Source organism: Pongo pygmaeus, chromosome 5 (assembly GCF_028885625.2).
Source record: "Pongo pygmaeus isolate AG05252 chromosome 5, NHGRI_mPonPyg2-v2.0_pri, whole genome shotgun sequence".
In the NCBI taxonomy this organism is placed as follows: Eukaryota; Metazoa; Chordata; class Mammalia; order Primates; family Hominidae; genus Pongo; species Pongo pygmaeus.
In genome coordinates this window covers 83,031,159-83,048,480 of record NC_072378.2, presented here as the reverse complement: position 1 = coordinate 83,048,480, position 17,322 = coordinate 83,031,159, and the positions used below count along the sequence as shown (strand labels likewise).

The 17,322-nt window shown below is 40.3% G+C and overlaps 1 protein-coding gene across 1 annotated transcript; it reads right to left on the bottom strand.

Annotated features, from left to right (window-relative positions):
* Positions 1 to 1,964: 1,964 nt before the first annotated feature.
* PRSS35 (serine protease 35) lies at positions 1,965 to 15,182 on the bottom strand. The gene is made up of 2 exons (XM_054491645.2): positions 14,877 to 15,182; positions 1,965 to 4,252 (listed from the first exon to the last, which is right to left on the bottom strand). The coding sequence occupies exon 2, from the start codon at positions 4,230 to 4,232 to the stop codon at positions 2,991 to 2,993; it is 1,242 nt and encodes a 413-aa protein (XP_054347620.1). The 5' UTR covers positions 4,233 to 4,252; positions 14,877 to 15,182; the 3' UTR covers positions 1,965 to 2,990.
* Between the last annotated feature and the right edge of the window lie 2,140 nt (positions 15,183 to 17,322).

Here is a 17,322-nt window from a genome sequence, read left to right as displayed (position 1 = left end):
GCATTTCGTTTGAACAAGAAAAAAAAATATATGTTATTTAGATAAAGAGGGAATGCCACCATTTTAAATTTCAGTTGTTTTGAAAATGGTTATTTGAAATCCACCATTGGTAAGATTCCCGACAATAAGTCAGTACAGTCCTTTGCACACAGTAGACACGTATGCATGTAAGTATGTTTGTTTAGCTAAGTGAGTTCAATCTAGTTCTCAATTTCAAATCTGATAAACATAAGAGAAAAAGTATATGAAGCAAAACTTTCTGGTTAATGCAATACATTTTAGTGTTCCTAAATAGGTCATGTAAGATTCAGGATTCACTTGGAAAAGAAAAGTGCATGACAGAATTAAAAAAAAAAACCTCTAGCCAGGCATGCTAATGCATGCCTGTTATCCCAGCTACTTGCAAGGTTGAGGTGGGAGGATCTATTGAGCTCAGGAGTTCAAGGCTGCAGTGAGCTGTAATTGTGCCACTGCACTCCAACCTGGGCAACAGAGCAAGACTGTTTCTAAAAAGAAAAAAAGAAAAAGTCTCTGCAAATTAAACAAGCTCAATTTTATATTTTTGAAAAGTGTATTGGACAATGATTTTAAGAATTATATATATAATGAATATATACTCAGAATTTAACCTTAAGTACCAAACTATTTTACTCAGCACCCAAAGGTATTCTAAACTTACTCAAATCCTAGGAGTTATATTCAAAGACTCAAAGATGAAGATTCTGTGTAAGTGTCTGTGTGTTTGCAAGTGTGTAAGTATGCAAAATTGACCTTGGAACATTTTTGTTTCTGTGATCACATAGATGTTTTCCCCCCCAAAAATTGAGCAAAACGTTTGAGTCAATAGCCCTATACCACTGGAAACAATAATAAAATACTACTCAGTGAAATGTGCTTGGAATTAAATCAAATCATTAAAAAAATAAAATGGTAGTTAATACTTGCTGAAATCCTGTATACAAAACACATATGGCTGGGCATGGTGGCTCAAATTTGTAATCCCAACACTTTAATGCGAAAGCGGGAGGATCATTTGAGGCCAGGAGTTTGAGACCAGCCTGGTCAATGTAGCAAGACCCTATCTCTACTTCAATTAAATAAAAAATACAAAAGCATACATACAGATACAGTAAGAGTTATAGCTAATTTATTTTTTAATTTTTATGGAATTATTTTTAAGAGGTTTACATTATAAAAGAATCTGCACGGCCAGGTGCGGTGGCTCACGCCTGTAATCCCAGCACTTGCGAGGTCGAGGCAGGTGGATCAACCAAGGTCAGGAGTTCGAGACCAGCCTGACCAATATGGTGAAACCCCTCTACTAAAAATACAAAAATTAGCCAGGCGTGGTGGCACGTACCTGTAGTCCCAGCTTCTCTGGAGGCTGAGACAGGAGAATTGCTTGAACACAGGAGACAGAGATTTCAGTGAGCTGAGATCACGCCACTGCACTCCAGCCTGGGTGAGAGAGCCAGACATCTCAAAAAAAAAAAAAAAAGAATCTGCACTTGTACTGAATTTCTGCTGTTTTGAACACCATTCACAAAATCATTTATCATAATCTAATCAATTATTTCTTGGTATACAAGTCCAAAGTATAACTCCCCATTATTAAAAAATAATAAGATAAATTTGAACCCTGGCAGAGTCAATGACTTGAGTGTGTCAAGAGAGAAGAGAATATGGCCTTAGAAACTACCAGAAAGAACAGACCAGACCAGAAATAAGGCCTGCAATTGCCGAATTTTACAGGGTATTTGATTATAGATCACTAAAATTCTTTAAACATAATGCCCTGAACTATTCCCTTTTTACAGCCTTTTAGCAAGTAGTTATTTATTCAAGAAATACACATTGAGTGCCTACTCTGTGTTTTGCCCCAGGGCAGTCACTGGACTCTGCTTACACTACATGATGGCCAGAATGTGTTGCAGCCTTGGTTCCTAAGGAAAATAACCAGACCCTTCTTTTAAAAGTCATATTCATAAATTTTATTCATTTTTAGGAAAGGACATATCTAAAATTACTAATCAGAGAATTCACCCTATGGTCCTCATACAAAAGCTGGATTTTGTCAAGGAGAAAAAGACTCTTTCTTGAAAAAGATGACAGAATTCTTTGTCCTAAAAATGTAGCACCTCATACATAGAATGTATAGCATAAAATAATGTGGCTTTCAACACATGATCATTCATAATTTGTGAAGTGTCTTCCCTATGCATACATGAAAAGTCCATATTTTGAGTATTAGTTAAATAAAAACTTGAGATCTTAAAATGTCTCAGCTTCCCTATTTCTAAACTAGGTTTATTTCATAGAACAAACTATTTCTCCCATTTTTAAATAATACACATTGTAATTGTTATTTCTTAAAGCAGTAAAACAGTTAATAGTTTTGTTTATAATGCTTGCTTTTTCTTCTGATTTGTAATTCTTCAAAAAAACTAAACTAAATGTCCCAGACCCAACAGATAACACAATATAAACACTGAGGGCATGAGCTGAATAGATCCATCTCAGAGTAGTACAAATTGTGTTGTAACTTTCTGTCTCTATTCTGATACTAATTGCGTTACCATCTACCTTTATCTATGCAATTTCACATTTAATACACAACCAGCATCCTATTAGATTCTTCTTAGAGTAGGACCCTGAGAATAAGTCCATTAAGAAGTCACATGTTATTTATAATACCTATTTGAAGGTTTAAAGTGTGTCTAATTTTAAAGAAGGCAACAAAATTTTCCTACAAATGAAACTCATCACCATGTAAAGAAGAGTATATACTTGGCATTGAAGTGCCCATCTAGTTTCAATATCTGTACCTATACATTTTTTAAATGGATGAAAATCTCCTGATTTTGAAAAATGTTGAAATGCTATTGATACGGTTCAAGTCCAGGCATAACCTATGAAGTGATCTCACTACCGTAAGCAGAGCTGGTTTTCTCTGTGATTTAGATGATACACCGCCCTGTTTCAGGTCTCTGTTAGCCGTAGGCACAATTGGCATCGTTCCCGTGAATCCAGAGGCAAATCTGGGCGTATTTGAGGGGAGTGATGCGAACAGCAACGTTGTAGTCCTTCTGAACCCCGTGAACATCCACCCACTGGTGGCCTGAGTAGACTGCAATGATTTTGCGCTTCCAATTCTTTTTGTCTGGATCTTTCAGACGCAGATAGACCCCAGAACCGGTGGAGCCCGACTCAGCATCGCAGTATTGGTAAAGGAGATCATTGGATTCGTCGGACACACTGCAAAACCGATAGACCAACTGATCAGCCCTATCGTTATCAAATCCTGAGAAGTGGATCATTCCACCAGGCATTTTCCTGATCGTTGGGCTGATTCCAAGTTCCATGTATTTCTTTTTGTGAGCACGCTTCAGCTCCAGAAGAGCATAGTCATAGTCCAAGGCAGCGTCCCCCATGCCTCCTCGTGCCCAGCCCTTCGGAATGTGGGTATTCTTGACCCGGGTCCACTGGAAGGAAGGCCTCCCTTCGGCAACCCTCTGACCCCGGCCAGATTGTTTTCTTCTTCTGCCACCCTTGGCTCTCTCCTGCAGATGCTCTCTGGTACCCTCTCTTTGGTCACCACCACTAGCTTCTCTCCTGCTCCTCTTAGAACCTCGACGTTTCTTGCCTCCACTTTTATTCCTCATCTTCAACAACCCTACCCTTAGCTTTTTACTCCCTTTGACATAGTCCTTTCCATCATGAACACAGTGGGCAGCAGTTAGAACGTGCTGAGGGGAAATGAGAATGCCACTACAGCCCGTGGAAAGCTTTACAGCTGTGCTGAAAGGGAAATTAGTTAAGAACTTTTTGTCCAAGATGCTGAACCTGCTGTCGGTGCCATACACCTGTCTCTTTCTCCTAACAGATACTCCCTTTGTGGTGATATTTTGAGTCGGCTCAAGAACCAAATCTTGAACTTTCACCCTGGTTAAGGTTCGGGTGCCATTCTCAAAGACAGTCTCATAGGAAAGATAATCCTCCAATTCAGAAAGGCTGGGAGTTGGGAGTTCTTTCTGGCATTCGATGCCACACACTGTATTTACCATCATCTTAGCATCTGCCTCAAATGTGGGGCTGGTGAGATGGAAAGTCCTTTCACTGACAATCCGGGGTACCTTTCTCAAGTGCCACATAAAATCCTGTTCCATTTCAGATCCATCAATGAGGGCCCACCCAGGGGTGAAAAATATCAACCAAAGCAGCATATTTTCCATTTTGATCTTCTAATTTTGTCCTTAAAAATAGAAAAAGAGAGAGGTTTACAATGTTTTCTTTTTAAATCTTACTTATCCATTTCATTTAGCCCTTGGATCCTAAATGTACCTTCACCACAAAGAGGTGTCCTTATTTTCACCTTACCTAGATTTTAACGAGATTAGATACACACTGGTAAACGGGCTCACACAGACTTCCAAAATCAGTAAGTTGTTTTCCACCCAAACTTCCCTCCACCAGCCCTAATCCACCTCGCTCCCACCCCAACCTGTCATCTCCACCTCTATCTCCCCTAACAGCCTCGTGCCTGAGACAGTAGAATACGGTAGTAGGTTGGGATCCTCTGTCGGCTAAGCCACACTCTCCTTCTTAGATATCCTACAACTTTTTATCCAGATGATTTAGAAATAAAGATAAAAGCAAATGTGCTGCAGTCTTTTCCCACACTTAGCTACTTAAAAACAGGGATCATAACTTCTCCATTTCTAGACTATAACTGCCTAGCACAGAGCTCAAAAAACTGCTCATTGGATACAGTGAATGTCCATGAACGAGGATTCATAGCCCAAGCTGATGTGAAGGTGCAATGCAAATTCTTGGATAATGTTTTAAAGCAGTAAGAGTATTAGCAATAAATTGCTAATTAATCTTCTATTGATCTGCTTTGATTTTTATAGAATGCCTGGTCATAAAAAGAAAATATATAGCACAGGCCATTTTATGCTAAAGTAAGAAAAATGTACCATGCATTTTTAAAAAACAAAGTTGTGCTTGAAACCACCCTCTAAGCAAAGCTCCATACAAAATGCCTTATGGTGGGACTTTACTGCATATTAAAATTATTTGTAAGAATTTATGAAGTACAGGCTATTTGGGGGGGACATGATAATGGTTAGATATAGTCCCTTTTCACCATAGGTCTCACCATCTAAGACCAGTGTTCTTGTGTTATTTAAATATTGTTAAAGGTGCCAGTACATAATAAATTATTTAATACCTCTGCTACTGTTCACATCTTCTTGCCCTCCTTTTCTTGAGGCTCACTGGCATGTACATGTATCTATTTAGTGGAACTGATATGTATCAGCCATCTTTGCTTGGAGGTGAGTATAGTAGGAGCACGCTGGAGCAGCAATTTTGAACCTCTGTGTTGCTATTATTTGCCAACTATGCTCCAAGTCATTTTTAACTAATAGTTAAAATATCAAGACTTAAGCAAATGATTTGTACTTTGTATAAAGCAGAGGCAATTCAGCATTCACTTATTCCTACAATACCTTCATCCTCAATGCCTTCTGATAAGCTTTATTTTATTTATTTATTTTTTGCATGGAAAAGAAAGCACATTAGCAATGGCCCACAGCCATTGTACCACAGGGTACACCCACAGGATGTGTGCACTGGCACAAAAGGCAAAAGTCAACCCTGATGCAGAGTTCAATATCGGTATCCCTTGATACAACAGGATTTATGTTGCCATATACAAGTACAATAATTTTATTAACAAACTAAAACATTCTTTTGATCAAACAAAAATGTATGCTACATTAACCTATTTATTGTTTAAATGTGATATATTAATGAAAACATAAGATAATTAATTTGAACCATTATACATTTGGAAATATTAAGCAGGCCGGGTGTGGTAGCTCACACCTGTAATCCCAGCACTTTGGGAGGCTAAGATGGGAGGATTGTTTGAATCCAGGAGTTCAAGACCAGATTGGGCAATATACTGAGACCTCATCTCTACAAAAAAAACTTTTAAAAAATTAGTCAGGCATGGTGGCACACGCCTGTAGTCCCAGCTACTCGGCAGAATCGCTTGAACCCAGGAGGTCAAGGCTGCAGTAAACCATGATCATGGCACTGAACTCCAGCCTGGGTAACAAAGTGAGACCCTGTCGAAGAGGAGAGGAGGAGGGGAGGTGAGGGGAGGGGAGGAAATCTGCACTTATGTCACAATATTTTCTAATAGTCACCACTGCAAAACAGTAATTATATCATCAAGGATTTTGTAGAGTAGAGCCACTTAGTATTTTATTTTGTCTTCTATGCAATTTTTCTCAGTAGTATTTCATCAAGTTCATTTAATTAGAATGAAAAAGGCTCACGACTCAGTAACTATACTGAGCGCTTGAAATTGTAGTTCCCAGGATGAAAATTTATGTCCTTGGCTGAAAAAAAAAGTGAAAATCAAAGAGTTATTTGCTGCTACTTAGCTTATCAACAAACCAAAATAGATAAAAATGATATATATCATTATATATATTTTTAAATCTACTTGATTCTCAGCAAAATTTCAATCAAGGGAGTTGTTTTGGTGTGGGAAACTTTTTCTTAATTGCTTTTTCATTTAGCTCTTTATGACAACAGCTGTCCACTGTGTACTTAATATATGATTACATCAAAGCTTGAAAGTCAGCCAAATATCCACGTCAAGAGACACAAAGTATCTCATTTGGTATATCTTAACGCTTGATACTAATGATCTGAGGAGCAATACACTTGTGAAAGGCATTCCTGGGCAAAATAAAGGATGTCTAAATAGTGTTACTGTGATATTTTTTCCCCAGTTAGGCTTATCCTGTGCCATAATTCTGTAGCCAGACTTTTAAGAAAGCCTCATCAGAGTTGAATTGTATTTAAGTATAATTTTATTTCTGCCTATGAAGATGACACTGGTTTATAAAGCTATTGTTCTAGTCAAAGGCCTTGGACAATACTTTGGAAATTTTCAATGCTATTTGAAACCATCCTTGGTACAAAGCAATGATTTGACTTATCAAATGATAATACCAATGATATAGGTATGGTTTTCCTGCTCTGTGTTCACGTTCACATTCTCACAGCAGTTATGAATGGTGGTTGAGAGCCCATATCTTGGTTGCTCGCCAAAAGGAAACACCAGACCAGGGGTTCTCAAAGGACAGTCCCTATACTGGTAACTTCAGCATTACCTGGGAACTTGTTAAAAATGCTAATTCTCAGGGCCTGCCCCAGACCTACTGTTAGAAACTCTCCTGAAAGGGTGGTGGAGAGTGACTTCCAGCTAGGTTTAACCAGCCCTCCAGATGACTTTGACACTCAATAAAGTTTAAGAACCACTACAGTAGCCAAGGCTCTGGTGTAGCAACATGAGCCATACCCCAGAAGGTGGTCTTTCCAAGGATGATGGCTTACCTGGGTTTTAAATGACATCTGCTTCATCTCTGTGTACAAAATTAATTTATTCTGACTTTATGCTTTTACTATGTTAGCAACTGACAATATCAAATCACTCAGCCAATTAATAAAAAACAAACATAACTTACTTTTATTTTTATTTTTATTTTTAATTATTTTTTGAGAGTCAGTCTGGCTCTGTCACCAAGCTAGAGTGCAGTGGTGTGAATTAGGATCACATAGTGATCCTATGTGCATCACATGTCTCAAAAAAGTGAAATTCATAAGGTTTCTATGTAATGCCTCCAATATCTCATACTACAGATCATTCAATGGCATTGGTTCACCAGCCCTGCCTGGTGCCCTTTGAGAGAGCTCTGTGCAGTGCACCACAGGAATAAAAACCATGCCCACGTCTACCCTTGGGTATGGGAAGGGCAGAGCTTTGTAATGTGACCTCAGAATCACAGTAATAAGAGGACATGGATTTAGTTAGCCTAATTTGGCCTGTAATTTAAAATTGGGCAAATGTTTAAGGACACTTTCTTTTGGAAAATCTAAGTTTGTCTTGTGGTAAAATGTCAATGTGGCATAAATGATAGCTCTTACTGATAGAGCAATCCACAGTTTGTTCAGTGGATACGTCTACATATGCCCATTATCCAAAAAGGACTAACTCATTGATCTAAAAAGACACAGTCCCAATTGAAGGGGCAGCTATAATATTTTGAAAGTCTAACGTCCCTTGGCTTCCCCACCCCCCTCATTTTTCCTGTCTTCCAATATAATTGTGACCTTCACTGTCCTTTTCCAGATGGCTTGGATTTGGGGCTTCAAATTCCAACTTTGGTTAATGAAAGCAAAGTTGCAGTGATTGCTGTCCACCGCTGTGAGTCAGCATACACACAGCTGATTATGGGCTGGATCCTGAAGACAGATTGAGTAGAAGGGAATTAAGGAGGAAGTAAGAATGTCTGTGTATGTAGACGAACTCTTACTGATGGAAGAGATGTAATTACACATTTGTACCCAATCTATTAATAGAAGTGACCACACTTAACTACGAGATCACTTACTATTACCCTTTTGTTATTTGTTTATAGTTTCTTAGAAATGTGATTGCTGACAGCGTTGAGAATATTTGTGTATCTGTACCAGCATAGTGGTTATGAGTGCAGACCAAGGAGTGGGAAGGCTTGGGTTCAATTCCCTTTTCACCACTTATGAGGCATGTGCATGTGGGCAGTTCATTAACTCTTGAAGTTTCACTTTCCTCATCTGCAAAGTGGGCATAATATTACAGTAATTTCGACTTCATAACATTGTTATGGAGATTAAATGAGATGATACATGCAAAGAATTACTACTGAGCCCAGAGGATAGTAAGCAGTTAACACGTTATTTTATAATTATTATCCTACCTTAATTGGTGAATTTGTATCACTTCAAAACAGGTTGTTATATAAGCCAAAATTAGAGATCTTGTAGTTTTCTAAAAAGTCAGTTTTACAGTCAAATATTTTTATTTCAAGATAGTTTCCAACTCACTCTAAAATTCGCTTTTTCTTTGTTTTGTTTTTTGTTCAAGGACAGCTTCACTTTAGAGACTTCCCAAATGAATGCTTTCCTAATTACTTATTTCTATGAATATCCATGGCTCTGTAATATATTTCTCTCATTGCTATTAAACTTCAGTGTGATTAAACACTATGCAGCCACAAAACACTTAAATTGCATTTTCTGTGTCTTATTTATAGCCTGGATCTACACTGGGAATTTTGGAACTGCATCAGACCCTCAGCCTAAAAAGAAACAGAGTCTATGTCAACATAATTACTCTAAGGGAGTGATCTACAATGAAAGAAAAACAACTTTTGAGTGAGTCTATCTAGAGTATATAGAATCCTATGATGAAATGACATTATACCTTAAGGCTCAGTTTCTCTTTTGTGTTTTGTTTTTTACCCTAAGTTTATAGTCTAGCTTAGATAGAGGAGGCAAACTAATGAAAGATTAGATGGCTGCCCACTATATTAATATTTCAAATCAATTATTTTTTCTGTCTATGAGAAAGCAAAGATGCTGACTTACCATTGAAGGACCTGCATTGAATTGCTTTCCCTCACCAGGTGACAGACTCACAATTACTTATGCCTTTCTTTTCACCTGGTTCCTTGTAATGTCTAGTGAGGTACTTGTCCATATTTATGTACATAGCATGTTGCCATGGGACACAACTTTGCATTGATCCGTCAAACAGTTCCTGGGAGGCTGCTGTGGGTCAGGAACTACTCAGTCATATCAATGACCCTGTAGGGCCAACACCACCCTCTACCTTAGTGTGTATCTTAGTACACACCAATGATTGCATGACCCCCTTTTAAAACTTGGCTGTCCTCTATTTAGCCATTTGCAATCCCAACCACCTGTCCTTCCTAACACCACTGGCTCTGTTTACATGCATACCTAAATGTGAAGACATGCCCTCATCTTCTCCTCTACTTTCATCCTCCACCTACTCAGGATTGACACACAACAGGGAAACACTGGGGCCTGGCCAGATGATTCTGAATAACTGCAGAGAGAAATGGCTTAGGCAAAAGGCCACAGCAGGAGATGGGGAGAGTTACAAGTGACATAAACAGAAATAAAGCAAGCACTAAAGAAAGCGGTGATGTTTTGGATGACAATTGTAAAAACTTTCATAATCAGTTTTATTTGGGGGAACAGATGCTGAGGAGAAGTGGTAGCTTATGAAATCTAATTCCTGACCCACTGAGGCACTCCCTGACAGCAGCACTGCATGGAGGTAACATTTAATTTAGAAAGTGTATGAGAAAATAACAGTGTCTGTAACGTAATAAAAAAAGGGGAGTAAGAACTAGGGTGTTTCAATGATTATGGGGGCAGTGGGCTTTGAAGCCAAATCCACTGTAAGTACACTTGCCACTTGTTACACTGTGATCTTGTGAAGGTTACCTAATCTCTCTAGACATTATTTCCCACATTTATTAGATAGAGATAATATTTTAGAATATTTCTGTGAGAAACTAATATGATAAGCACAATGCCAAGAGCACAGTATGCACTCCACAAAGATTAATGCCAATGTTTTTCATATCAAACAGGGGGAGCCAACACTCAGGTAGATATTTACAAGGTATTTCATACATCTCTAACTGCCTCATTGTGGTATGCCAAATATCCTCATCCCCAGGACCTGTGAATATCTCCCACACACAAGAAAAGAGACTTTACAAATATGATTACATTAAGGATTTTAAGGTGAAGTGGTTATTCTGGATTATCCAGGTGGATCCAATGCAATCACAGGGGCTCATATAAGAAGAAGGCAGACGGGTTAAGAGTGGGAAGGGCTGCTAGATGGAAGCAGAGGCCAGAGTAATGCAGGATCACGAGCTGAGGAATATGAGTTACCTCTAGATGCTGAAAAAGGTAAGGAAAAAAGTATTTCCTAGAACTTCCAGAAGGAGGAACATAAATGAAAATGTGTTGTTTTAAGAAAAATATGCAGAAATGCAATTTAAAAACTAAAAACAGAAGATCACGATACAACTTTAGATTTCTTTTTGTTTTTTTTTTTTGAGAGGCAGTCTCGCTCAGTCGCCCAGGCTAGAGTGCAATGGTGTGATCTCGGCTCACTGCAAGCTTCGCCTCCCAGGTTCACGCCATTCTCCAGCCTCAGCCTCCCCAGTAGCTGGGACTACAGGCGCCCACCACCATGCCCAGCTAATTTTTTTTGTATTTTTAGTAGAGATGGGGTTTCACCGTGTTGGCCAGGATGGTCTCGATCTCCCGACCTCGTGATCCGCCCATCTCGGCCTCCCAAAGTGCTGGGATTACAGGCGTGAGCCACCGCGCCGGCCAAAACTTTAGATTTCTGATCTCCAGAGGCATAAGATAATAAATTTGTGTTGTTTTAAACCACTAAGTTTTTGGTAATTTGTTATAGCAGCAGTAGGAAACGACTACACTTACAAAGGTGAGAATTGAGTTTTTACAACAGACTGCCTGTTTAGAAAGAAAGTAGTAGTAGGGAGTGGTGGAGGCTGTGGCTCACACCTGTAATCCCAGCAGTTTGGGAGGCCGAGGTGGATGGATCACTTGAGGTGAGGAGTTCCAGACCAGCCTGGCCAACGTGGTGAAACCCCATCTCTGCTAAAAATACAAAAATTAGCCGGGCGTGCTGTTGCGCACCTGTAATCCCAGCTACTGGGGAGGCTGAGGCAGGAGAATCCCCTGAACCAGGAGGCAGAGGTTGCAGTGAGCCGAGATCACGCCATTGCACTCCAGCCTGGGCAACAGAGCGAGACTCCATCAAAAAAAGAAAAAAGAAGTAGTAGTAGTAGGGAGTGATTAAAAAGTAGAAAACGGCCGGGCGCGGTGCCTCACACCTGTAATCCTAACACTTTGGGAGGCTGAGATGGGAGGATCACTTGAGTCCAGGAGTTTGAGAGTAGCCTGGGCAACATAGGGAGACCCTGTCTCTACAAGTGTGGTGGCACATGCCTGTGGTCCCAGCTACTCTGGGCTGAGTTGGGAGGATCACCTAAGCTGGGAGGTGGAGGCTGCAATGAGCTGTGGTTGTGTCACTACACTCCAGCCTGGGCAAGTAGAATGAGACAGGGCAACCCTGTCTCAAAACAAACAAACCAACAAAAACAGTGGAAAAGAATGTTTCCTTCTGGGACTTAAAATATAAATGAAAATGTGATATTTTAAGAAATAATATACAGAAATGCAATTTAAAAACTAAAAACAGAAGATCACGATAAAACTTCATAGTGGTAGGATGCAATATTGCTAGAAGAAAAACAAGAATTAGAACAGGATAGATAAATTTGTCTATTCAACAAATGCATACCAACTAACTCTGCCATGCATTTCGAAACCTTTTTTAAAGAATATCTCTGATAATCCTTAACTGTTGAGGTGGACTACAACATTTCTAAGATTTCTTCCAGCTTTAAAGTTCTAGAGTAAACCACAAGTGAGAAAACACAAGTAATTTACTCATCAATGCTTCTCAGGAAGGTTCAATTCCTAGTCATCCAGGGAAGAACGTGCCTGTTATCCACGTTGCTACCACTAGATGGCAAAGTTAGCCTGGTGATGGCAAATCTAACGCAGGTATTTAAAATGTTTACACTTAACTCAGCTGTGAAATAGATTTTATTTTAAAAGCATGTAAGATTCAGCAGGGGCAAAACTTTTAACTGGCTAATAATATACTAAATGGCTGTGACATAGGGAGACATATGGAATTTATTACATTTAGAAAACCCACCTACAGGCCACAGAGCCCACCCTGATGAACTGAGGACTGATAATGCTGTCTACAGCCAGACAATTTTCTGGCAGATAGTTTTTCAAAAACAGTTGTAGTGCCAGCACACTTCCAGCATGACCTACAGCACTGTGAATTAGTCCCCCAAACGTGCCACAATTTATTTCAATGCTAAGGAAAATCTTGAACCTGCCAAATATTTCACGTTTATCAAATACTTTATAATCCATTGCTAAAGGATAAGCTCTCCACTGATTCTAGGCTGAGAATAAATGGCAAGAAAGTTCATTGACAGTGGGACAATTTCTATTCAAAATATCATACCATAGCACTATTTTCAAGTTTAGTTTCATAAATGGAGACCAAAAAAATGTCTGCTTAAAAAGTTTGGCAGTACTTGGGGGAAAGGAAGATGGTAAAGTTACACAGTTGATTATTTTACAGTAACCCACAACTTCTGTTTCTCATCACAATAAAAAACAAAACCTCCCTTTGTTTGGGGGCTATTTTTCCATGACCTGTACATCTCAATTTCTGCAATCCTATGGATAAATCAAATTTTGGGTGAATGACATTAAAGGAACCCCAAGAGGACTCTTTCGTATGCTGCCTTATGAAGTGCACAGCATATAGCTCTAGACTTATCTGTATTTTTCAAGTTGGCCTTTGAGAGCAAAGAATATCTATAAATAGGTATGCTACTTTTCAGGTTTTAAAGCATCTATGGTCACAATGTTTTTGGCTAACCCACATCAGTTTTACCTATACGAAGCTTAACGTTTTTTAATTATAAAATAATAGCTTGCATACTACTACCTTAACTTTACTGTTTCCTAACTTCTCCATCTCAGATTTCTCATCTGCAAAGTTAACTCAGTGCTAAGGTAAAGTAGCTCCATCCTCCCAAATTCTGAGTCTGATCCTACTGTTCAAATGCAATATGCTTGTTGGATATTTGAGCATTGGACGGAAGAAAATCATTTACCCAATGGAGAAAATTAACTCTCACTAGCAATTGTTTATTTTAACATCTAATGAACATATACTGTATGCCAAGAATATGCTAAACAATCTCACATTTTAAAACGTGAAAAAGCTTCTTAAGAGCATGCAGTTTTCCCAGCTATCTGGAAGAAAAAATGGGGGACAGTATCCACATCCACCACTTTCCCCACTAAAAGAACTCCTCTAATATTTCCTAATAAAAATAAAATTCCATATGATACTTGGCCTCTACCTTCAAGCCTACACGTCTTATTTGGCAGGGATTTTAACATTCTCTCTTCTAAATTATAAACCAGATTCTAAGTATAATTCTCCAGCCAGCAAAATATGACTTTTATAATCTTCTGTGAAGACAAATGTACTTCGGATAAAATAAGAATGAATTTCAGAAGTCAGAAGGGTTAATAAGGGGCGAAAGCCCCCTAGACACAGCATGCAGCTTCTTTTCAAATCAAGGACAGCGTAAAAATGTCAGAGCAATCAAGGGGGAGTGTTTCTACAACTTTTTAAAAAACCTTTTATTATAGAAAATTTCAAGACTACACAAAAGCACAGAGAAAAGTATTAAAAGTTGAGAGAAAAGTACAACCCCCATGTGCACATCACCAGCTTCAACTATTGTCAATATTTTGCCAATGTTTCATCCACCATCACCACCCCACACACTTTTTTTTTTTTTAGCTAGAGTATTTCAAAGCAAGTCAAAAGCTTTTCTACTTCATTTCGCCTCGTTTTCTAAACGTTTTCCTATGCTCCTTTTGCTGACCCCTGCAGCCAAGTTGATAAAAGGGTAGAGGGGAGAGGCTAGCTTTCATAGTAACCCCGCCAAAGAGACTTTTCAGGAATGCGTTTCATACCTTTCTCAATGGCATCTGTTAACAATCATAAAAATAAAGAGGGTCCCCTCTGGTACTGCTTAAGCAGAAAGAATTCCATTTATATTCCAATGCAAATATTGTTGCTATTAATATTAAACTGTGCAGAGGCCGGCACACAGAACTGCCTATGGGAAGGGTGGTTAGTTTCTTTGAGGACTAAAAGAAAGTGCCAAGTTTGATCCATTTCTTCAAAGTCCTTCAAAGAAGCTCTCCTCGGGTAGGTCCTGCCTTTCTCAGGGAAATTTCTAAGTTCTAAGGTTGTTGGGTTTGGGGAGCTTCATCTTTACCTGCGAGGCTTGTTTGGTCCCCGAGGGCACTGTCAGCTGAGATCAGAGCTCCCGAGGAGGCGGGCGGGGACGCTGCAGCTGGGAGCCTCTCAGCCAGCCTAAGCCGGAGGCCGCCCCGCCAAGGCCGGGCCACAGCACCCGGAGCTCGCCACTGAGACTGCGGAGGAGGAAAGAGCTGCGCCGCACTACGGCCGGGAGATGGGAGGGGAAAAGGGGCGATGACGAGGGGCAGGCGCGGTGGGATGGAGTGGGGGGAGGGGAGGGGGAGGAGGTGGACAAGAGGAGACGGAGAGGGAAGGCGGAGAGGGGATTTCCCTGGAGGAACCGGGCGGACCTGGCCGTGTCTTGCCCCAGCATTTCTGCCCTCAAGCTGAATTAAGCATTAGGAAAAATTCATGAGTAGGTTCACAGGGGATGCCTGTCTCTGTGATAGTATGCACTCCTTTAACAGTCTCAGGAGTTGTTCAGTAAAAGTCTCATTCCTCACTGCTTGCTGTTGAGACCCCAGGCATCTAGAAGAACGGAGGGCGTCTCCCCAACCCTATCCCAAGCTAGTCTCCACCGGAGACCTAGCTTCTCTGGATGCACAAGCCACAGGGTTACCCCGACTTGTACCAGGCGCCCAGGCTGCACACAAGGATGGGGACCCCAGGCTGGGACGCCTGGACCCCCGGGAGCATCCTGCGCTGCCTCCAGGGGGAGCGCGTCAGTTTCCGTCTGCAGGGAAAAGGCTGGTTTTCTTCTTTGGGCGAGTAACCTTTAAGGTCCTTTCCCATCTCAGTCCCACCAGCATTCTAACCTCATCCGTTCTCTTGCTCTTTTATTCTCCTTTAGGAGACGGATGGAGGCCACATGAGAAAGGAAGCTTCATTTGTTTAACAACAAATTCTAGTGGGTGACAGGTCTGGGGCAAGATGCACTGATACAACGAGAGAATACATAAAAAACAAAACAAAACAAAACAAAAAAAACCAACAACAACAACAAAAAAACTCGGTCCTGGCCCTAAAGCAGGGAGATCAAGTAAGTGCACAAGTACTTACAACACAAGGTCTTAGCATGTCTTGTAACATTTGGTTCGTTAGTGGGTTATTGCGTATCTCAAGTTTCTGTGTACTTTTAATGAGATGATAACATACTTAGCATTGTCCCTCGTTATACTCAACGGACTGGTTCCAGGCCCTCTTCCCCTCAGCCCCCCATACTAAAATCATCTCATATTCAAGTCCAAGTCCAGCTGTGGGCCCTGGGGAACCCGCGTATAGGAAAAGTCTGCCCTCTGTTTAAGCATTTCTGCCTGAAAATACTGTTTTCTATCCGCTTTTGGGTAAAAAAAAAATATCTGTATATAAGTGGACCTGTGCAGTTCAAATATGTGTCCAAGGGCCAACTATATATACAATTTCATTGCTGTTTTCTCATTTACCATTGTTAACATATGCATTTACCCATATATTAAAATCTATTGGTAATTTTTACCAGTTAGAATTAGTTCTGAAGCTCTCTGTCTCACCAATTAGATCATAATAGTCATATGCATCTTTGAATCACCACCATCTACCACAGGGCCTGGCGTATAGTAGCTGCTGGATTATACATGGAACTAAGAAGTTTGCTAGTCAGATGGAGTGTGGAGAAGTCACAGAGAAAGTCCAGAACTCAGAATGGGAATTCTGCCTGACACTAAATAGCTGTGTGCCCTGGGCCTCTGCTTTTTCATCTGTAAATTGAGATGGTTGAGCTGGAGGAGTTCCAAGGCCTGCAGCTCTCAAACATTTTTGGGATTCTAACACTGTATAAATCCAGAAGGATTCACTGTGGACCCAGGTCTGCTGCCTTCACTTTATTCAGCATTCTCCACTGACATCACAGAAAGAAAACTTCCAGGGCTCTCTCATTTTCATGCCCCCCTTCCTAAGCCTTTGACCCCAAGCCCTCTTGTACCTTATTTCTGGATCTATTCCAGGTTGTCTTATCAATTTGACTGTTTTCAAAATTTATCACTTTACTTCATCTGGTCCTGATGCTTCATATTTACTATTTCTCTAGTTCTAGGTTTCTGGCTTCCTCCTTATTTTTAAAAAATTTTAATTAATTAAATTTTTAGAGACAGGGTTTTTAAATTATCACTCTGTCACCCAGGCTGGAGTGCAGTGGCAGGATCATAGCTAACTGCAGCCTCAAATTCTGGGCTCAAGCAATCCTCCCACCTCCACCTCCCAGGTATACAGGCACATGCCATCTCACCCAGCTTTTTAAATTATTTCTTTTGTAGAGGCAGGGTCTTGCTATGGTGCCTAGGCTGGTCTTGATGTCCTGGCCTCAAGCGATCCTCCTGCCTTAGCCTCTCAAAGTGCTGTGATTACAGAAGTGAGCCGCCGTGACTGGCCAGAATTCTGGCTTCTCTTAATCAGGATTTGCTCTCCTGGCCTAGTCCAGCCCCTCA

What these genes read in the sequence shown, in the direction of transcription:
- PRSS35 (XM_054491645.2), bottom strand. Translation starts at nt 4,232, where the DNA reads ATGGAAAATATGCTGCTTTGGTTGATATTTTTCACCCCTGGGTGGGCC.